At 37.3% G+C, this 23,215-nt stretch overlaps 1 protein-coding gene across 5 annotated transcripts in view; it reads right to left on the bottom strand.

Moving 5' to 3' along the window:
• Positions 1 to 1,457: 1,457 nt before the first annotated feature.
• LOC137098690 (corticotropin-releasing factor receptor 2) overlaps positions 1,458 to 23,215 on the bottom strand; it is a 33,739-nt gene continuing 11,981 nt past the window's right edge. For 2 of the 5 annotated variants that reach the window (XM_067475197.1, XM_067475200.1), the window contains 10 exons: positions 17,195 to 17,280; positions 16,570 to 16,676; positions 15,721 to 15,838; positions 15,423 to 15,576; positions 12,734 to 12,794; positions 12,570 to 12,642; positions 11,982 to 12,067; positions 9,789 to 9,924; positions 9,238 to 9,279; positions 1,458 to 4,198 (listed from right to left, as the gene is read on the bottom strand). In XM_067475197.1, coding sequence (XP_067331298.1) covers positions 4,058 to 4,198; positions 9,238 to 9,279; positions 9,789 to 9,924; positions 11,982 to 12,067; positions 12,570 to 12,642; positions 12,734 to 12,794; positions 15,423 to 15,576; positions 15,721 to 15,838; positions 16,570 to 16,676; positions 17,195 to 17,280 — 1,004 coding nt within the window. In that variant the 3' untranslated portion in view covers positions 1,458 to 4,057. Of the gene's footprint in view, positions 4,199 to 9,237; positions 9,673 to 9,788; positions 9,925 to 11,981; positions 12,068 to 12,569; positions 12,643 to 12,733; positions 12,795 to 15,422; positions 15,577 to 15,720; positions 15,839 to 16,569; positions 16,677 to 17,194; positions 17,281 to 23,215 lie in introns of all 5 variants that reach the window. The other 3 variants (XR_010910633.1, XR_010910632.1, XM_067475199.1) reach the window with 3 other exon arrangements.

Below are 23,215 nucleotides of genomic sequence, written 5' to 3'. Positions count from 1 at the left end.
AGTTATGAAAGTGGTCCACTAAATCAAATGAGAATTTTTAAAATGCTGAGCATCATTTTATTGCCAAAATCATTACACGTTTAGTTTTAGTTTACAGTAACAAATCCATGCCGTCTTTTTAAAAAAAATCTAATATTAATATGACCTTCACTTTAACCACAAATAGTTTTTCCAAGCACTTCTCCTTCACTGGTCTGCTGACCTTCATTATACCAAGTAAACTTTGTCAGTCTCCACTTTCAGCCTGAGCGTCAGGCTATAAATATTCTCATCCCTTTGGCACAGCTAATTTTCTTCTGCACCTTCAGGATAGCACCAGCTAATGGTTGCTGGGATATTTTGACTTAAGTGTAGAGATTCAGTCATTGAGCAAACAAGCTCTATTATAATGATCATTTACTCACTGTGATTCCAGGCAGCATACGGTGCTTGTTTGATTGCACTTTACACCTAGAAACTCTTCCTTAAGGGAAATATAACACTGAAACAAAAGGTCCTCAATTACTTGTTTGCTTTGGCATAATTGATTTGATGAATTAGATAGTCAGTCATGACAAAATAAAAAGACCTGCAAGAGTAAACTCAACTTTTAACGAGTGCAAGTCAGGATCTTCATTTTAGACATTTTCCTTTCTAAATGCAATAATCCCTTAAATATCTGGAAGTATTACTAAACCAACCCTTACATGGCTGTATTATTCTTTCTTTGTAGTTTGATATTTTCATGAGAAACAGACAGTTTTATTAATTACATTGTTGGACTATTTAGTGTCAGTCTCCTTCTGTCATGGCTATAATTCTAAGCTGAGGTAATGTCTGGTGAAATGCAGTTTAAAAATAACACAAGGGAGCTCAGGACAACAACCCACAATGGAGAGCAAATGTGCTGATTGCCTCTGGCCTCTGTAGAACATCTATTATATTTTTTGTGTTTCCTACTGATGTCAACAATCAACTGTAATGATTGTCAAAACTAGCCTTTATTAGGCTGCATCAGGGTCCTGGCTAATTGTATGGGGATGTAGAAATCTTAGGTCCTCGGGGTTTCGAGTACAGGCAGTAGTTTCTGCTCCACTTCACTCCAGCCTACCCATAAAATATATCTACTTTTTTATTATATAACCAATCACAGAATCTCTGGGGGTATCTTTCCTTCCTTCACCACAAACTACAAGACAATGACATAGTAGAATGCCAAGGGAGCTGCAGCATTCTACTCTATCATGAGAATAATTATTTGATTGAGCAATTACAAGACTGCTGCAATTATTTCAAACACTGCTCGGAGATAATAGTGGTAAATAGCAAATAAATCAGCTAGACAGAAACTATTAGTGTGATCTGCAGTGAACATCAGACCACCAAGTTTACCTGAACAGTTATAGTAAATCATATACACTGTTGTTTACAGGCTCCCACAAAAACAAATCTTTATATGAAAAGACGATGAGCAAAAATAAGACTAACATTTTAATTTGATCCAATATTCTTCCTTTCACGTGTATATGTACAAATATACAATATTCTAGTATCACAATAATGCATCAATTACAGAGCCAGTAGCATTTTCTTAAGGCAGCATTGGTGGTTCAAAAAATAGTTTCCCATAAAATCATTAGGTCAAATGTATACATCTACAACAACAACAAAAAAACATCAGATTGTACCGAGAACATTTCATCATTATAGATAAAAGGTGTACAGAATTTTCCTTGTTTACAGAATTAATAACATTTCAGGATTTGGTCTGCAAAGTCCAGTGGTAACAATATTAGTATTAAGACTGAAAATTGTGCATTGTGGTAAACATGGTTTGTCACTTTGGTGAGTTTAAATAAATACATTTGTTTTGTTTTCTTATTACTGCATGAAAATATTTTACAACTATAGGTAATATACATTTTAATGAAGTCAAGTGATAGCGGTCAGTTGCACAAGTTTTTTTTTGTTTGTTTTTGCTGCATGATGTAAGACTATTAAGGCCACCATAAGAGTTATTTTTGTTTTATAATTTCAAGAAAACTAAAATGAAAAGGGTTTTCAAATACAATTGATCATGTTTTTAATTATTTCATTTTATTTACATTTACATTTTAATATTCAAACTCCATTGAACAGTAAGTCCAGTAGATTTAAATTCTGTTGAAGGCATCAGTTTAAAAAAATATATATGTAAAACAGGTAAACAAAAACAAATAAAATCAAACAAGAATAAAACATAATTACTTTTTAAAACTGTATAATATTTTAAAAAAGGATCAATTGAAAAGACTTTTAGTCTGCTACACTACACATAAATCTACAACCAGCAGGTAGTTAGTCTATAGCCTGGAATAGAAACAACTGGATCTGTCCGTATATAATGTGCAGGACCATTTCTTGGCTGGCAGTAGGTATTTTGTGGAGGTCCGTGCATCCGTTAAGTTGCTAGGTCTTTGGACAGAGTCTTCTCCTTTGTTCCCAGTCTTCAAACAGTTACATTTACCAATTGCTGGCGAAAAAAAAAAGGTATATAAACACATCTCCACATATTTCAAACCAATCACTTAAGCATTCTGGCTTCTACCACATGACTGGCCAAACCACTGCTGGTAAATGAAGGGACACACATGCAAGAAAAGCAAAAGCAAAAGCAAAATAATACTGACTTTATGATTGTTAAAATAAATGTTACTTCTACTTTTGTTATCCTAGGGCAGAAAATATTTGGGAATTTGTTAATGCAGTTACAGTAGATGGTTGTTTCTGGTATTAGCAGTAACGCAGCTGAGCAGATATGAGAGATGGTGTTAAAGCCTGTTGAATTTAATCGAGTTCCACTGTGCTTGCATGATAAATCCATTGTTGGCAGTACACACATACTGTACATTGTACATAAATGACTTATAAGGTCTTTACTTTGTTTGGAAGAAAGCTTTCATTTAGGACTCTGTGTTCATCAGCCTAAAGGAGTTTCAAAACTTGACACTTTCATTTTTACTTTTGTTTCACACCATCTTTTTCTTTTTCTTTTTTATTTCTTTGTCCTTTCAGTTTATCCCGTGAGTTCAGCGTCACCACAGAGGAACTTTTGTTTGCCCTTCCTGATGCAACCCTGGGACTGTTCGGTATCTTGCCCAGCGACACTTTGACTATGGTCAGGAAGAGCGGGGTGTGAACCTCTGACCCTGTGATTCGTAGGTGGCCACTCTACCAACTGAGCTACTGAAGCCCCGAGTATGAATAATAAATAAAATATAAAAATAAGAAGTTGAATAAATAAGTAAGGAAGTAAAGAAGTAAAAGAAGAGGACGATTATTTAGCAAACAAATATTTTAACAATGTTTACAACAATACAGTACAGGACAAATAATATATAATATAATATTGTATAATAAAAACAAATCCATTATAAAGACTTAATTAAAGTAGCTTGATGGTATATGCACTGATCAAAAAGTATACTCTGAACTTGTGTTTCCCTGGATATTCCTGTTCACCTTCCACTAAAGGCCAATTCATACTCGTGGGACTGTGGCGCAGGAGATAGAGCGGTCGTCCACCATTTCCCCCTGTTGCTCCTTCGATCCCTGGCTCTGAGCACTGACGCTTTTTAATCTCAATTACTTTTGCACGTGTTGACATTAGTTTCTACTCTAAAGCTTCTCTGTAAGCACATACATTAGGTGTTAATACCAAACAGTGGGCAACTAAAAGAGCTAGTAAACATGGAGAGGCATGTCCGTAAGTACTGTAAATGAGCTGTTGAAGAACAATCTGGTAGGATTCCCCAAAACTAATAACCACTAAGCAGATAAATTACAGTGGTAAAGAACATTGCAAGAGCAGATAATATGACTTGTTGTAATGTGTCAGTGCCAACACCTGCTGACATAAGTCTTCCAAGAGATTTAATTTGCCTTTATGTGCAGAAAGACCACTTTCAGACTGTATAAACTGTAGCAGACTACAGAAATTGATTGGCCCCTGAGCCACACCGGACTGAATAGCTTCCTTGTGTTCACTGGACATGAAGTCTGTTCTCTTAGATGTAGTGGAGATTTTAGTACGTGCTTGTTACACAGCTGTGGTCTGTTTGATGCTGTGGAAGCTGATCCTGGTTGGAGATGTGGGGATGGACATGGCTCGTGCTACTCGCACTCGGAGGGCGTGGTTGTCTTGCCAGCGATGCCATCGTTTCCTTACAGCAGAGCGAACCTTAAGCAGTGAAAATTGTGACATTATTGTATGTAATATAAAATCTTCATGTGTGCAGAGAAGGAGAAATGCTAATACTTGAAACCTTGACCTTGCATTTTTTGCAAAACGGCTAGTTTGACATTTGGAATATACAACTATTCACTACACTTGCTGAGAGTAAGAAAATATCAGAATCACGGTTGTTTTTATTCGTTGAAGCATAAAACAGTAACACCCCCCCACAACTCCCGCATACCTAAAGAGACTGTGTCTGTTTCCCGACTAACTAAATTACATAAACCAAAACCGACCATAAGAGGAGTTAATCATAATAACTTATAAAAGTTAAGGCTGATACTCTTACAGGACAAAACCCCAAAACTATTAAATGTGGATTATTAAATATAAAATCTCTCTTTTCTAAATCTATTTTTTTGTAAATGACTTATCATTTATTCTGTCTCACTGAAACCTGGTTGCAGCAGTAAGAATATGTCAGTTTAAATGAGTCAACCCCCCCAAGTCATATTAATTTTCATGTTCCTAGAAGCACAGGCCGAGGTGGAGGAGTTGCAGCAATCTTCCACTCTAGCTTAAACCCTGGACCTAAACATAGTTTTAACTCATGTGACAGCCTTACTCTTAGCCTTTCACACCCAAACTGGAAAACTCAAAAACCACTATTTGTTATCGTGTACCGTCCTCCAGTCCCTTATTCAGAGTTTTTGATTTTCTATCAGATTTAGTGCTTAGTACAGATAAAGTCATTATAGTTGGTGACTTTAACATTCATGTAGATGCTGACAGTAACTGTGTTTAATTCATTACTAGATTCAATTGTTTTTTTCCAAAATGTAAATAAACCCACTCACTGTTTTAGTCACACGTTAGACCTTTTTCTTACGTATAGAATTGAAATGGATAATTTAACAATATTTCCTCATAACTCTCTTCTGTCTAAGCATTTTCTAATAACATTTGAATTTACAAGAACAAATTTAAAGAAATTATTCTTTCATCATTTGCTTCACCATATGTGAATACAATGGGAAGCAGCCACCTTAATGTTACTACTGCACAAGGTGATTATCTCGTGGACAATTCTGCAGCCTCACTACGTACAATACTCGATAATGTTGCCCCTCTGAAAAAGAAGGCAGTAAACCAGAATGGTTTAGTTCGCAAACATGCAACTTAAAACAAGAAACACGAAAGTTAGAAAGGAAGTCGCGTTTCAGAAATTTAGAAGAATCTCATTTAGCCTGGACACATAGTTTAAAAATCTACAAAAAAGCTCTCAGTGATGCCAGAACAGCATTTTATTCATCATTAGTAGAAGAAAACAAGAATAACCCTGGTTTCTGTTCAGCACTGTAGCCAGGCTGACTAAGAGCCATAGTTCTGTTGAACCTAGTTTTCCCTTAACTCTGAGCAGCAATGACTTCATGACTTTCTTTATGAATAAAATTGTAGCTATTAGAGAAAGAATTCACCAGATCCTTCCCCCAAATATTACAGATAGATCTTCATGTACAGCAGTGTTAGAGTCATCGATAAGGCCCCAATCCCTGTTAGACTGCTTTTTACCCATAGATCTCTCTGAGCTAACTTCAATTATTACCTCATCTAAACCAACAACCTGTCTGCTAGACCCTATTCCAACTAAGCTGCTCAAGGAAGCTTTACCCTTAATAGACAAGTTCATATTAGATATCATTAATCTATCTTTAGAAACAGGCTATGTACCACAGGCCTATAAGGTAGCTGTAATTAAACCATTTTAATATTTTAGCCAATTACAGACCAATATCTAACATCATAGTACAGAAACAGCTCTGGTAAAAGTCACCAACAATCTTCTGTCGGCATCAGATAATGGACTAGTCTCTATACTTGTTCTGTTAAATCTTAGTGCTGCATTCGATACCATTGATCACAACATATTATTACAGACACAGGAACATGAAATTGGGATTACAGGAACTGCACTAGGTTGGTTTAAATCTTATCTATCTGATAGATTTCAATTTATTAATGTTAATGATGAATCCTCCATGCACACAAAGGTTAGCTATGGAGTTCCACAAGGCTCTGTGTTAGGACCAATACTTTTTACTTTATATATGTCTCCTTTAGGCAACATTATTAGAAAACACTCCATAAATTTCCACTGTTATGCTGATGATACCCTGCTATATGGAACCAGATGAAAATAATCAGTTAATCAAGCTTCAAGCCTACAAGACATAAAGGCCTGGATGTCCCATAATTTTTTACTTCTAAACTAAGACAAAACTGAAGTCATAGTATTTGGGCCCAAAAATCTCAGAAATATACTGTCCAACCATATTGTTACTCTAGATCGCATAAGTCTGGCCTCCAGTACTACTGCAAGGAACCTTGGAGTTATTTTTGACCAGGATTTGTCCTTTAAGTCACATATAAAACAAATCTCTTGAACAGCCTTCTTCCACCTACGGAACATGGCCAAAATTAGGAGCATCCTGTCTCAAAGTGATGCCGAAAAACTGGTCCATGCATTTGTTACCTCTAGGTTGGACTACTGTAATTCCCTACTTTCAGGATGCCCCAGTAACTCCCTGAAGAGCCTGCAATTAATCCAAAATGCTGCAGTAAGAGTGCTGACTGGAACTAGCAAGAGAGATCATATTTCACCTTCACTAGCTTCTCTCCATTGGCTTCCCATTAAATCTAGGATAGAATTTAAAACCCTGCTTCTTACATATAAAGCTCTGAATGGTCAGGCTCCATCATATATACAAGATCTCATAGCACCATATCATCCCAGTAGACCACTTCGATCTCAGAATGCAGGCCTACTTGTGGTTCCCAGAATTTCCAAAGGTAGAATAGGAGGCAGAGCCTTTAGCTATCAAGCTCCTCTCCTGTGGAACCAGCTCCCAGTTCAGATTCGGGAAGCAGACACCCTCTCTACTTTTAAGTCTATGCTTAAAACCTTCCTCTTTGATAAAGCTTATACTTAGTTATAGTTATGCTGCTATGGACTTAGACTGCTGGGGGACCCTGCAGTCCCTGGCCGATGCACTGAGCTCCTTTCCTTCTCTTAACCCTCTCTCCTCTTCTCTCACCCCACAATTGTCACCACTGTATGACATTATCTCTGTGTGTTTTCCCCCGTAGTTGTCTTTGTCCTTTTCTGTCCCCCTCTCTCTGTCCCTTTCTGCAGGTGTCCACGGCTTTGAAGCTGTGTGTTTTCCAGTGCGCAGCTACTGGTCCTACCAACCTGCCTGATGTTTTCTTGTTGCTTTTGTTGCTCTGTTCTTTTCTCTCTTCACTTTCCACTCACCCCAACCGGTCAAGGCAGATGGCCGCCCACCCTGAGCCTGGTTCACCTGGAGGTTTCTTCCGTTAAAGGGAGTTTTTACTCTCCATTGACTTGCTCAAGGGAGATTTGTTGGGTTCTCTCTTTACATCTTTATAGTCTTGATTTTATTCTGTAAAGTGCCTTGAGATGATTTTGTTGTGAATTGGTGCTGTATAAATTAGGTTTAATTGAATTGAATTGAGTTAAAAGAAGACAGTTAGTTAAGCATTAAGAGTAGAACAATGTTTAAAGTTCACTAATTACCATGTTTTGTTTTGTGGTAATAAATCACAATGTGTTATTTAGATTTAGATTTTTTTTTTCCTTTTAGCAGTAGAACCTAACAATTTTCAAACCAATATTGCTATTTAGCAGACCACAATTCCTGAATCTTTAAGCTTTAACCTATTTAAACTGCAATTTTAAACACCCATGGAAATTATTGAGGTGATTGATGAGTTTATATACGAAGATGCTGGACCCTTAACGCAGTGACCAAGGCTGGATAAAAAACAAGTGGTATAGCTTTGCCCTCAAGCACATATTCAGCCAGTTTTTACTACTGGAGTAAAGAATTATAATATTACAGGAAAAAAAAATTAAAGATAAAATATTTTCTAACATTTGTCAAGAAAGTGTAAATACCAACATTTTCCTAACAAAAATACAATATATAAAATAAATACAAAATACAAAATGCTGAGAGAAATGTGTAGTGCGGGTTGACGTTCTAAATAAGATTGCACTGGCTTTTGGAATAATATCTTGAAAATAATTCCTGTCATTATGTCCTCAACTAATGCTTTTTAAAAGACGCCTTTACTGATTTTAAACTTGCTACTTTTGGTTCTAGTTTGTGAGTGCACGTACATAATGGCCATCAAAGTTCCCTTTGACTTCCCTATATTAAAATATCTCTCTACTTCTAGCTGAAAAACACCTCCAGATGACATTACTTCAGTTCAGATTATGTCATCTTTTTGATCATACTATGGAGTTTGTAATCATAGTCAACCTGCTTTTCCAGAGCTCCCCCAGATGACATCATCTGAACTTCTAATGATGAAAAACTCCTGCAGGTGATGTCATTTGGAGGAGTTTTTCAGCTAGAAGCAAAGAAATATTTTCATATAGGCAAGTTTAAAAGCATTGCCGTACATTTACACCCTAAACTAAAGCTACATACATCATGTATACAGATGTAATAAAGAAAAGCATTAAAATAATTTTCTTTTAATGCTTTTAAAGCATTAAAAGCATTTTCAGTGAAAACTTAAAACCTATCATATAATACTAATCAGACACTCTCCAGTGACAATCTTTAGCTTGCATTAAATAATTGGAAAATAGATGGTAACTTAAATTCTTCACAATTCCTAATATTAACTGCCTCTCCACCCCCAAGGTTAGATTATTAGATGACTGGGGGACAGCTACAATGAACGACCTTCATTTTTCACAATCACTGACAAATGACTTGGAGATCCCTCAATTTCCTCCTAGTTTAACCACATAAAAATGACAGAGCTCATGTCCATATTGAAAGCTCTGATTGTGCCCCTTTTTGATAGAAATGTAACCAGGCACTGGGATAGGAAATATTAACTAATCAAGGAATCAATTTGGTGTTTTGGTCATATACCAAGAAATAGTGACAATTTCATTAAATTCATAAATACCGACAATCTTTTGCAAAACCCAAGACACTCACCTCTCCATTTAGGAAGCAGTAAAACACTGACACAAAGAACCCCTGCAGAATTAGACACATTTCATTAGAAACTGTTAATGAAGCAGGATGGTGTAATGGCACCTTAATTAGACAGATAGTGGAGTCCAAAAAAAAAAATAAGGCAGAAAGAATTAAATCAATTTTAGGAGCAAATCTTGTCATGGCAAATATACTGTAAATCTTGACTATAAAGAAGCTTCTTATAACCCATTTCCCTCCCACTCAGTCTTACGTTTAGGCACAGAAGATAGAAAGTTTAAAAAAAGACAAGCAGAACTGAAATCATGCCCACATAGCCCTGTTAATACTGACAGCATGAGGCGGGGGGACATTCTGAGTGTAAGCACAGCCAGTTACTTCAAATCATCTTCCCACAAGAAGGCTCCTAACCTAAAAGGTCATCCTGATAGAATTCTGCAGTAAAACACATTATGAAATCAGCATGATTCATACTGTTTTCTTCATAGATAGTGTGTGGGGGGTTTCTAGCATTGGCCAGTGTTACATGTTATCACTATTCTTACTCTCACCTGAAAAGACTGTAAAAAGGAGTTGAAATAGATGAAAACGATTTGTGAGATGTCATCCTCCCCTGGATTCACAAAGAAAAGCATGTAGGTGATGCCCAGCAGGGGAAGCAACACCAGTGTAGCTTTTACGGCTTTTCTGTGAAGACAAGGATGGAACATCAGTGGCCTTATTTATAAAATGACTATAATCATGAATCGATGTTCACTCGAGTTTATTTTGGAAGATGCATGATCCTGCATCAGTGGCAGACTGGGAAAAAAGAACACCTACCATAAATTATTCGAGAAGAAGTAGAGTTCACTTTCTCTCACGTTCTATCAATGCATTCTTTTTAAATAGTTTGTAATACAATAGTTAATAAGTTATAATAAATTAGTTAATAAATTAGTTAAATAAAATTAAACACATTAGCTCATTAAAGCTAGATTGATATGCCTAAAATGTGTGATATCTCCCTTTGGTAAATTAGTTAATAAATTATTTACACTCTATAGAAGATTTACAAGTAACAAGAACACTTTGTTTTATGTTGCAATGCAGTGATTAGTTTTCATAATGCAATAACAGACTTAGGTTGTAGATAAAATTATAAATAAGTCATAAATAAAGAGATAAGACAACACTTTATTAAAGTGGAGAGGCCAGACAAAGTGGGGTTCATAAGGACCCTGATGATATGGCAATTGGGGTAGAATTGAATGGCAATCTGCGAGCATCTGGTGTCCGCACCTTTGCCCAAGAAATGACATGGAGCCTTAAGAAATGACATGTAGCACCCCCCTGTGGGCCCACCACCTGTAGGCATAGGAATCAGGGTCGGATGCCGTGAAAGCCGGGTGGCAGGCAAGGTATGGAGTCTAGGCTTTCTGATCCAAGGCTTCGTAAGCTGGTTCTGGGAATGTGGAATGTCACCTCTCTTATAGGAAAGGAGCGATACCAACTAGATGTAGTGAGTTTATATGTACCTCTACACATAGCACTGGCTTTGGAGCCGAACTCCTGGAGAGGGGATGGACTATTTCCTATTCTGGAGTTGCCCAGACTGAGAGGCACCGGGTGGGTGTGGGGATACTCACAAGTCCTCGGCTGAGTGCTGCTGTATTGAGGTTTTCCCAGAGAAAAAGAGGTAAAAAGTTGCTCAAGGGAAGGACCTGGCTGTTGTTTGTGCTTATGAGCCAAACAGCAGTACTGAGTTATTTTGATGGAACCATTATGTTCTATATTTAGGTCTGCATTTACTGTTTGCCTAGCACTCACAACTATTTACTGAATGAAACCTGCATTACATCAGCATATGTGTCAGGCAGCCATAAATCAAACTCCTAGTTCAAAAGCCTGAATTGAAGTTGTCTGAGCTGTGACACTACAAGCACCCATTGACTCGAAATAATCTCAGAAGGAGAAAAATACAGGTGACACAGTAATGAAAGGTTAGAAAACAAACTCACAATTTAGCAACAACAACAAGTACAAGCAGGATCGCACACAGCTCACCTCTCTCAAAAGCATGTGCTGAATCTCTGCCATTACTCATGCATCAAGCTCTGTCAGACACTAGAGAGGTTCTCCACCTTCTAAGATTGCTAGTGAAATGAAATGACCTCATAAATTACTGTAACTATCAATTTGCCAGCACATTGAGAGCAGCAGCATTTTTTAATACAAAATGAAATTCTATTGCCTGAAAATGTACATGTGGATCTCTGCTGCAGACATGTTTTATCAAATTAACGTCATCATTATTTTAGCATGTACATATAATATTTGAAAATATAGAATAAAACACTGCAACAGTGAAGACTTTTATCAGCTTCCAACAAACATAATCCCTTTGCTTGAAGTGTACTGTAAGTGACTGATACAGACTCGGGTGTTATGATTTGTTGTTTTGTAATTTGCTAACAATATTCACCATTAATGGCAACTTAGACTTATAGAAGTGCATTAAAAACCATAAGAATTATTGTACTGAACTCTACCAAAACCTTCTTTAGCATTTATTTCATTATCTTATATATCAAGCTCATTTTAAATATAGAAATTCAGATATAAAAAGTCACCCTAATTATAAAAGTCATCTTTCTAAATCCACTATTTGATGCCATAAAAGCCCCTTTTCCAGGTTTAAAATGCTCCACATTGTCCTTAATGTTGTTCCTATATATTTACAGTCATAAATAGAATTTACTCACCTGTATTGTATTGTCTCAGATGTGGTTGAAGCTCTTAGTTTGGTCATGAGAATTCTTACTATATTAAATAGAAAAACAAAGTTTATCTAGAAAAAAAGGACACAGAAAGTTATTAGTTTTAAATTCTGTGCTAAAAGCTTCCATTGAAATACACAAAGAGCAATTTCTTGCTATGACCATACTTTGCTTATTACACGGTGAGTGGGAGCAGTAGAGGGCAACATGAGTCAAAGTTGCCTCCTTTCTCCACAAGACAGTGTTAAAGGAAGACACAAATCAAGACTGGTCACCTCTACACTACACCACCACTACATGCTGCTAACAGTTTGTATAAAACCATTAGTGGATACATTTCCAAGAATATTTCCAATGTTCTTATGGATGAGAATGCGTTATCCCATGAGGAAGAATAATTCCATCTTTCCACAAGCCAGATTTAAGATGGAGCTTTCATTATAAAACCATTTTCATTTCTGAGCTGATTTTAAAAAATTCTTTTCACCTACGAGCACTATAGTGACAGATCGCATGTATGTGTAAAATGTGAAGATGAATGTAAAGTGCAAGACGTTCTTTGTTGCTGCTTACCAGAAGCACAAGAATAACTGGTCCCTGGTAAATGTAGTCTATATATTTTCCAGGTTCTTTACCAAACCAACATCTGACGACAGAGAAGAGTAAAAGTTCAGTAGCATCCTATCATGTATATATATATATATTTAGAAAAGAGACATAAACATTAATGTGCTCACTGTTCATTTTCATAATGCAACTTTCCAATGGCCCAGGCTACTATTATAGGGAATGGAATACCTGTAAAAAAAATAAATGAATTAAAAGAAGTGAAACGATTCAGGTAAATCAGAGACAGCAGGAAACATAAGGAGATAGAGTATTGTTAGCAAAAGGCTTCAATGAAAATCTAGTTATCCGCAGCAAAATAAATTTAGTAACATAACTGCAAACAGCTTTTCGATGGCACAGCAGGCGGCAAAACTAAATGATGGTTATGAAAACACAGTGTTTGTGTAGATTCATCAAACACAACAAGACTCCAGCTGCCAAGTACAAAATAAAAAAAAAAGAAGACGGATGCTTCCGTTTTCTATTATAAACGGGCAAATGTGTGTCAGCTGCAGCAACAACATTTAAGCTCGTATAGCCTTCGAAGTCACATGCTACATCCCTCAGGAACCTTAGCTGCCGCCCCTACAGAGATGTAAAAATGTGTGGTTGTAAGTTGGTGGTATTTACTGTAATAAGCTCTTTTAAACGTTTTTATTGTATTGTGGTCTGTGTTTCAGAGCTTTTTGTTGAGTTCTGCTCTAAGTTAAAATGGTAATAAAGCCAAGAATATTTTACTGCTTAGCCCTGCAACACTCAATAGAAGATTCCTTTTTAGACGTGCAGTTGATTCTTTACTTTTTCAACAGGCATGATGAAAAAGTAGTAGGGCAAGTTTGTTAAAAAAATGAATTAATTTCAAAAAATTAGCTGCACATCAGTGGTGGAGCCAGAGCAATGTCATAGGGGCGGCTACACAGAGGCCCTACTGATTAAGGAGTAGCCATGCTTTCATCAAAATAAACATCAAGACTGAAATGATCAGTGAAACGAGCTTTGCCAAAAGTCTAAACCCATTTTGAACTTTGCTAACATCATTCCTCTAGTGGAAGACAGATTTAATCTGCCCCACTTCCATCACTTTTAATGAATTTTAATTATCAGTCTCTCAAGACTAATATTAGCAGCACAATGACATAAAATAGATGAGATTTACAGATGTATTTATGTGCATTCCATGTACAGTAGCTAGCTTTTCCTTGATTTAGAGAAAACTTTAACTGCCTATTCTATTTTTCATAATAATTAGTATATACTTCTCTTTTGATTTTGTTGCTGTAACAAGTGAATTACCTACCTATCCGTTAAGTCTTATCTTTTGTGAAAGCTTAATGCTGCAGATATTTATTAAAACACAGATTTAATCTGTACCTGAAGGAGTGCTTAGTAAATTTAAAGTGCTGATAAGTAGATCTTCCTCAAAGAGGAAGCTGAGCAGATAATCTAATTATTATACGGTAAGCTGTCAGCTCTTTATAATTTTAAACACATTAGCTCATTAAAACTAGATTGATATGCCTAAAATGTCTGATATCTCCCTTTGGTGATTTCTATTTTTAACCCATTAGCCTACCTGTCATGTCATCTGTAATAAAAAACACATTTGTCATTGTTCTATTTACAAACCTCTGTTGAGTTGTTTTGCGCTGACCTACATTCGGTATCAGTTGTTTGGATCATATTAGAACATGTATCAATCACATAAAAATGTACCTTGAAACAGACAATATTTAATTATGTTCATTTGTCTGCCTCAAATTGAATATTGTGACATCACTTGTGCTGGCTCTGTCCAAAAATATGCTTCCTCTGAAACAATTTAAGTCAATGTGAGCATTGATAATTTATACGGTCACGGTGGGACATCTGCTACTGTACATGTGCTAAACTCATTCTATCACTGGAACCCAAGCAAAGAAAATTACATTTTCTACACTTCACTGCTGCTCTGTTCTCTTATAAAAGCTCTCTTAGATCCTTATCTGAAAGGTCCCCTATGCTTCACCTGCTCATCACATTTCACTTACACTTTCATTCAAGTTAATGTTCACTTTGAAGTGGGGAGAAATGTCATATAACACGGATGATCAGCTGTATTTGATCTGGTCAACAAATTTTAGTTCAACTAGAATGTTGAAGAAATGATATTTAGCTTTTTGCTAGCTTTACCATTAGCATTCAACCCCACTCTACTGTTAACAGGCCTTGGCAAAGATGGTTCAATTTTGCGATAAAACCAACATGGGCAAGTCCTTAAAGTGGTCAGTAAATATGCAACCTACATCAGTCAATAACAGCATTAACCCACCAAATTGTGCACTGTCAAGTCAAGTCAAATGGCTTTTATTGTCATTTCTACTATACACAGTGGTTCACAGTACACAGTAGAAACGAGATAACGTTCCTCCAGAACCATGGTGCTGCAAAACAACACAAGCTTTGTAAAGTGCATCAAGTGCAACCTGGTGCAAACAGTACAGACAGAAAGTGTAAGACAGACAACACAAAATAACACAGGACAGGACACAAAACTTTGTGCCAATAAAAGCTGAAAAAGCTTGAGGCCAGATAATAACAACTTGGTTTTTTGTGGTCTGATCATATTAGGTTTCAACTGCATTTTGCATTTCGGTTCACATTAAAATGTTAATAAAAAGTAGAAACAGGATAACCCTGAAAACCATGTTAAAGAGTAAACACTTGCATTTAGCATTTAATTCAAAAGGAAAGACACTATATATACTATACTGAACTGTGACCCCGGTTTATGGTACAGAACCACAAAGTGAGTGTAGAATTGTTGATGAACATACTCACACCACCCAATGAAAAGGAAGACCCATTTTTTGAGCTTATCGGTCGAATAAGTCATTACAATGGCTGTGTGAAGGTAACATCCCTCAACAAACATCCAGAAAAAGTTGGTCACCACAAAGTAATTGTATATTGTTGTAATTAATCGACACCAGGGCTGAAAAAGACAGGAGACGTAAAGTCAGTCAATAGAAACACCTATCACATTATGATATTCAGTAGTTCATATCTTACTTGTTAAGACTTAAACATTTTCATAAAAACATGTTTAGCCCGTAATATATTTTATCAGTGCTGTTACCTCATTGCTCTCGTGGATATTGTGGTCGATCAACTGAAGCAAAAACCACATAACATTCCTTAGTATGAAGGTGGTAATTAAATTCCAGTGGATGATGTTTCGAAGACATCGTATGCTCCTAAGGCAAAAGTTCAAAAGTAACATTCATCATCATAAAATATCCCCGTGCAATGTAGAGTTAGATGGCTGAAATGGTTTAATCGCTTTTGGGTTGTCGCTCTAAAACAAAGGTTCCAGTAGTACAGAGAAAAAGCCTTTGAAGTTTATTATTTTCAATTTATAATATAAACTTGATAAATAAAAGAAAAAAGTACACTTTTACTACACTGCACACTAAGGAAATAGCTGATTGGGAACAGTTTTATAAAAAAAAAAAAAAGAAAAACACAATGAATTCTGTGAATGAATTTTGTTGTGTAAAACTCTTGCAGATTGTTCAGTGAAAATATAAAGATGTTTAATACTTGTTATTTTGGTCTTTAATCTCAGGAAATCAATGCTGGCTTTCAGGAGCCCACATTGATCCTAGTCCACAGCACAGCTGAGACTCTTTGTTGTCTCCCCTGTCAAAGTAAATGTGTGTGTACATCTGTGCATGTATGTGTGTGTGTGCAGATGTTCGTATTTTAAACCAGGATATGAAAAGAAGTGTGATTACCGAAAAAAGCAGTGTTATGAAATGCACGTTATGCCTTTCTCAGTGTGAGTGCTCCTGCAAAGATCTATTCATTTAACATAAGCGAGTTAATGATAAGTAGTCTGAGGATATCACATACATTTTCCTGATTGTCTTACATGAGGTCTCATGGACAGAGGACGCATTTAGATGGGCACTATTTCTGTACTTGCCTTAAGCACAAGAAGAGAATGAAGGCCACGACCAGAGCTCCAACTGAGATACAATGGCCTAGGTAGTTGATAATCAGCGCTGTTTTATAATGCATTGGGTATTTTCTCTGCAAAGAAAACATGTGAATTATGTATTTAATGTATACCTGAATAATAGAGCAAAAACAACTGGTTATGATCACATGAATACATGACATGAAAAACAGGGTGTCTTTCTACAGCGGGTTTCATGGTTGTGAAGTTTAACTAAAGACAGAGGAAGCAAATGTCATTGACACACTTCAGATATCGCAGCTTAAAATTATCTGAGAATATAGAGCAAGGCCCAGAAATACACATTATCAGGAGACTTGATGAGAGGTAACCAGGTCATAACTTACATATATCCGTTACCTATAGGGACTGCACTGTATTTGTTAAGCTGTCGGGAGTTGAAGTAAACTGTATTACATAAAAAATGCAGTTCGGTAAGCATTAAGAATTGAAAACACCACATTTACTACTTCTGGTTTTCCCTGTGTGCTATCACTGTAATGATGGGAGACTGTGATGAGCATTTATCTAAGATGAGATTGTTTACAGAAGGAAGGACACAGCAGGAAAGCTCCACTGTCGCCACGCTAACCTTCTCTTCCAGAATGGGTTCACAATTGGAGTAATTGCTCTTCAGCGCCCATGTTCCATTATCCATGCATTCCCTGTAAGCACTCCCTGTGAGAAAAGAGAAAACAATACAATTGTTATATTTTGCAACTATTGTTGTGTTTCAAACTACTTAATTTCGATGATAGCTTTCAAAGATTTGTTGGTCTCTTCTTCATTTAGCAGGGTGAGTGCTGGTGCAATCCTGGTATTTGTTGGGCCAAGGTTATCGTGGAGCGTAAGCTAAAAACATCCCTGTCATTTCTCAGGAGCTCAGTTCAACGTTGAGCACTGCTATCCGTCAGAGTCTTATGGAGGATACCAATTCAGCAATACACATTTGCAAAGCCTCTTGCTCTGTTCATTTGCATATCTTTTAAAAAAACATTTTCCATAATCATCTTTGAGCTGAATTTTTTATTCTGCCACTCCCCACTGTGTATCCAGTGGGTCTTTTATGCCGTTAACATGGAGCAAAAAAATCTGCAAAGGTAATTTTCTTGTATTGGATAAGTGGACACTGACCAGAAATTTTATATATATATATATATATATATATATATATATATATATATATATATATATAGAGGCTACATTGAAATATCAATTTTCCTGTGGCTAAAGGACTCTGGGGCTTTCTGTATTCTCAAAACTATACAATCAGTACAGGCGCTGGTCACATTTCGTCTTGATTACTGCAACGCTTTGTTGATGGGGTCACCGATATCCACAATCAAACCCTTGCAGATGATCCAAAACGCAGCAGCTCGCCTCGTTTTTAATCAGTCAAAAATGACCCATGTCACAACACTCTTCAGATCTCACTGGCTTCCTGTAGCTGCTCGCATCAGGTTCAAAGCTCTGTCTCAGGGCCTACAGGGTGATCACCTCAACAGCTCCCGCTTACCTCAACTCCCTCATTCAGGTGTACAATCCTTCCCGTCTGCTTCATTCTTGCACTTGCATCTCGTGAAATGTAAACACTTTTCTGATAGGACTTTGCTTTAATGTTTTTCTCCTTGACTTAGAGTTTTGCTGCCTTGTACCTCACGTGTAAGTTGCTTTGGATAAAAGCGTCGGCTAAATGACTAAATGTAGAGGTAAACCAGGTAAATGATTATCGTTTAAGTTTTACACAAGTGTAAATTCTCAGGTTTATTGTCACTTATCCTGATTTGATTTGTCAGATGTGAGGAAACTCTCAGCAATGGCCGCAATGACTCTTAAAGCAGTGGCAGCAGGGTAAGTTCCTGACAAAATAACAAAATAAATGTTATACAATGTGGCATTTGTGTTTGAATCGCAGCGAGCAAAAAACTGCTCGTGAAAGCTTGAAACTAAGACGTAGACAATGATCACTGTCTCACATTTTTCTAATGGCACAGCAACACATAAAGTATTGCGACAAGAACATTTGTGTTTAAGATAGTAAAATCCAAATTCTCTCCAGTTTTAATTTAGAACTATATAGCACAGAGAAAAATGGCAAATATAGGTTTGTTAAATCACTAAAGCACTTGAATACTTAGAATGCGTTTCCCTCGAAATGCAGACATTCAAAAAAACACTGTGCTTTGCTGCTTAACGTTGTGAGAAAACTGCCCCAATGTGTTCATCGATCTGTTCCTGCAGGCGGGGTAACCATAATAGGACAACTAATGTTGCATGCTTAACTAGGAATAAAAAAAGTGTCACCACTTTTTTACAGGGCCGCAGATTTTGTCACCAAGGACGTGACATGACTGTCATTAGTATTGACAACACATCTTTCCAGTGCGTAATGTGACAAATAGCATTAGTTTGGAGAAATTATGCAATAGCTGTGCACATGGCATAACAAGAGGAGATGGAAACCCTTATATGTTATAATGCAAGCCAATGCTGTCAGAGAGGTGTTAGTTTAACTTTAAGGCAAATATCACACAGTGTCTGTGAAACTAGTGAGTAATGGCACAGAAATAGAGTAAGAGAAGCAGGTTGTGAAGTTTGTCCCCTGAAGTTACTCCACTGAAGCAGGACTAATTCGAGTCACTGGTGCAGGGGAGAACACATTTCCTTCTACCCATCTGTGCATTATGCATGATAAAGCTGTTTACATTACCCTATTTTTTTTCCTTTACAGTAGCCACACAACTAAATCACTTAACACTTTAAGCAAACACTGACCAGACTCCACTGGAGAAGATAGAAATGTGCAATTACCAACTGGAGGTGGAAAATATTGGCACACAGTAGTGTGGCAACATTTTCTACCTCCTCTGTTAGCTATCCTGCCAACCTGCCTTTTTTTGGATAGATTAATACGTCCATGCAAGCAAGTACCATATTATTGGTCAAGTATTAGGAGGATGGAAGCTAGTTTGTTGACAAATGAGGAAACGAGTACTGAATCACATATTTACACCAACAAAAAAAAAGACACTATCTTTGTCACAAATTACATTACATTTGATTTCTGACCTACAAAATAAACAGAATCTGAACTGTCTCTTAATTTTTCATGGCTAAATTTCTTATGTCTCTAAAAGCTATTTCAAATGTGGTCTCTGAATTTTGGCAAGTATTTGCACCTTTAATTGAATTTAGATTTTGTGTGCTTCTACTGCCTTTGTGATTTATTTAAGAAACCAGAAAGATATCTTTAAAACAATAGTAACTATACAGTATATATTGTTTAAATTATGAAGGATGTGGCACAGGGGGTAGAGCTGTCATCCACCAACCCCTCTGTTGCTACCAGCTGCATAGCAGCTCCCCCATCAGTGAGTCTGTGTGCGATTGTGAGTGTAAATAGGTGAATGAGAAGCAGTGTAAAGCATAGAACAGTGCTATAAAAGTGCAGACCATTTACCATAATCAATTAAGTTATTAATTGTGAAATAAATTAGCAATATCTAACAGCTTATCTTCACTGTTCCTGAAAATAACTAGTTTTGTTTTTCTTTGTCGCCAAATGATCATAGTTGCTGCCGAAGGGAAATTACAGCATTTTTCACTATGAGGCTGAGCAGGCATGGATTTGTTTGTACGGTGTTGACTGCTTTGTGCTTTATTCCATCAAGTCTCTCTGTAGTCTCTCTACTAGGTTTTCGTGTTGGACACAATTCCTCAGTGTTAATTAGTTTTATTAAAGAAGGTTATTGTTGGCGAGGCAGGATGATTAAGTGGTCAGTCCTCCGACTCGCTAGGTGGCACTGATCTCCAGTCTATGATGGGGGGAAATACAGATCAGTGCGTAACACTGAGTAGTGGGAAATGGAGTCTGAAACAAAAGCGAGACAGATCTGAGCCTGGAGGGGAGGTAACGGTCTTACAGGGCGGAGTGGAGTGGTGGTCCTGGCAGTGTGTGCATGGAACGCAGCCGTGATGGATTTCCAGTCCCTGACGACAGCAGAAGTCCAAAATCCTCTTAATAATACTGTGGTCACAATTCCAAAACAGGAAGTGGCTACAAAATAAAAGTCCCGAGGGAGGAAGTGAAGTTGGGGATCCTGAAACTGCAACATAAGCTAGAGCTTATAAGACTTCTCTCTTTACACTCCACTACATTATGCACAACCATTCAGGTAGTTTTAGGAAGCTAATTACCAAAAAAGAATGCTAATAAACTTACAAATCAAGCAAAAAAACCATTGCTCTTCTCTCACTGGTCAGAAGGTTGAGCTTCTTTTGAAATGATTTTAGAAGCGAATGTCTGCACTAGTTGTGAGTGCTGTTCCATGACCCTGTGTCATGGGAGGCTTCCACTGCACCTCTACATGTTGCGATAAATGTTGAAGCACATCTGTATTAAGACTTTTGCTAAATATTGTACGATGTAAATTTAAGTTAATATTTTGAGCCCGTACTGTGTTACTTTTGTGTCAGGATATTGGTTTTCTGATAAATATTAACGTAAATAATGAAACATACAAACAAAAAAAATTATGACCTGTGTCATAGGCCTCCTCAAAACGGTAGGTAATCACAGATTACCCACTTGTTTGACATGATTTTTCAAAGAACAACTGATTCAGAAAATCACGTCAGTTTTTGAAAGACGAAGGAGTTCTTTTAAAACAGGAGTTCTTTGTTAACAGAGTTGGAGACGGTAATGGTGTGACCAGAAAAGAAGATACAATTAATGGGTGTGGAATGAAGCTGATGGGTGGTGCCAATTTGAAGGGCTTCGGTTTTGGTGCTGTTCAGCTGAAGGAAGTTCAGTCATCCACGCCTTAATGTCTTCCATGCACGAACGGACGTGTCGATGGGGTCGGGGTCAGTCTCACGTAGAGCTGAGTATTATCGGCATAGCAGTGGAAGAACACTCCATGCTTTCCAATGACGTGGCCCAGTGGGAGCATATAGATGTTGAAAAGGTTCGGCCCAAGAACCGACCCCTGTGGCACCCCACAGGTGACCGAGTGTGACTGAGATTTGACGTCCCCTACTCAGCTCTATTTGTGAGATAGCAACCAAACCACCCCAAAGCAGTGCCAGAAAAAACAATGGTATGCTGCAGACGATAGAGGAGAATTTTGTGGTCAACTGTATCAAAAGCGGCAGTGAGATCCAGAAGAATCAGAAGGGATGGGAAGCCTTGGTCAGCAGCAATTAGGAGGTCGTTAGTAACCCTGACCAGGGCTGTCTCTGTGCTGTGGGAGGGCCGGAAATTGGTTAAGATTTTTCCAACAGATTGTGTCTTTTGATGTGATCCTGGAGCTGGGCTAAGACAGCTTTTTCCAAGACCTTTGATAGGAATGGGAGATCGGAGATCTGACGATAGTTTGCCATGACTTCAGGATCCAGGGAGGGTTTTTTTTAAATGTGGTGTAATTATTGCGGTTTCCTTAAACCCAGACCGATAGAACAGCAAAGAAATTTGCTTTTAAATGATTTTGATTGACATTTGTCCTTCTAAACAATTTACCTCAATGTTTCAGTTATTTCTACTTGGGTTTTGGAACACTTGTTCAATTTTTTTTTTTTAAATTACCTAAAGGGCTAAGTAGAGTGTAGCAGAGTGGAATGATTTTAAGTCTCCTTCTACACTGTAATTTATGTTGCATATCTTAGCTGGTTTGAAAGCCCACAAGCATCTTAAATCTAGTACTAAAATCCACCTCACAAGCCTTCTTAAGGTTAGGGGGGTGTTTCAAACGGAAGAAGTCTTTTGGGATACTTAGAAACACAAGTGCCTCCTCCAAATGAAGCTCTATTCCCTAAAGTAGAGACAGGAAACCATGTATTTGCATTAATTTATTCTATTCACTTATAAATATATGATATTCGATTGTATATTTAGAAAATCGCTTTTCTACCTTACTGGTACCTAAAGAGCTTTACACTGCTTCTTATTCACCCATGCACACTCACAATCATGCAACAAAGGGGGAGCTGCTATGCATCAGGCCAGAGTCACCCCGGAGGACTTCTTCATTATTAGGAGTTCAGATGACATAATTTGGGGGAGCTCTGGAAAAGCGAGTTGACCATAATTGAACAATTTGTATGAGCAACAAAGAGCAACAGTTTCGCCTTGTCCCTTAAGAGGTCGCCACGTTGAGTTAGCATGTGTTTTAATGCCTGGAATGACCCTTTGCTTAAGCTCTCTGAGATGCTCATGTGACAGCCTCTCTGTTTGGGACTGTTCCCGCTCTTTGGGGTATTTGCTGTAAGTAAAGAAAACCAGACAACTCTCTTACTAAATCATTCATTTTGGAAATTTTACCACAGAGTTTGAAATAAATAAGCCTACAATTCACAGCTGTTTTACTCTGTATATAAAAAGCTTCCCCTTCAGTGCATCAAAAACCCAGCTGTCCAAAAGCAGAAGCACACATGTTGATAAATCAGCAGTTTCTCATTGTGATTCATCTAACATCATCTAACTCTGTCCTCTGCATCCTCTTCTCTCACACTAACTAACTTCATGTCCTGTCTCACTACATCCATAAATCTCCTCTTTGGTCTTCGCCTAGACCTCCTGCATGGCAGCTTTGGAGGCCTCAGCATCCTTCTACCA

The sequence above is a fragment of the Channa argus genome, chromosome 14 (assembly GCF_033026475.1).
Source record: "Channa argus isolate prfri chromosome 14, Channa argus male v1.0, whole genome shotgun sequence".
In the NCBI taxonomy this organism is placed as follows: domain Eukaryota; kingdom Metazoa; phylum Chordata; class Actinopteri; order Anabantiformes; family Channidae; genus Channa; species Channa argus.
This window is presented reverse-complemented; position numbering and strand designations above follow the sequence as displayed.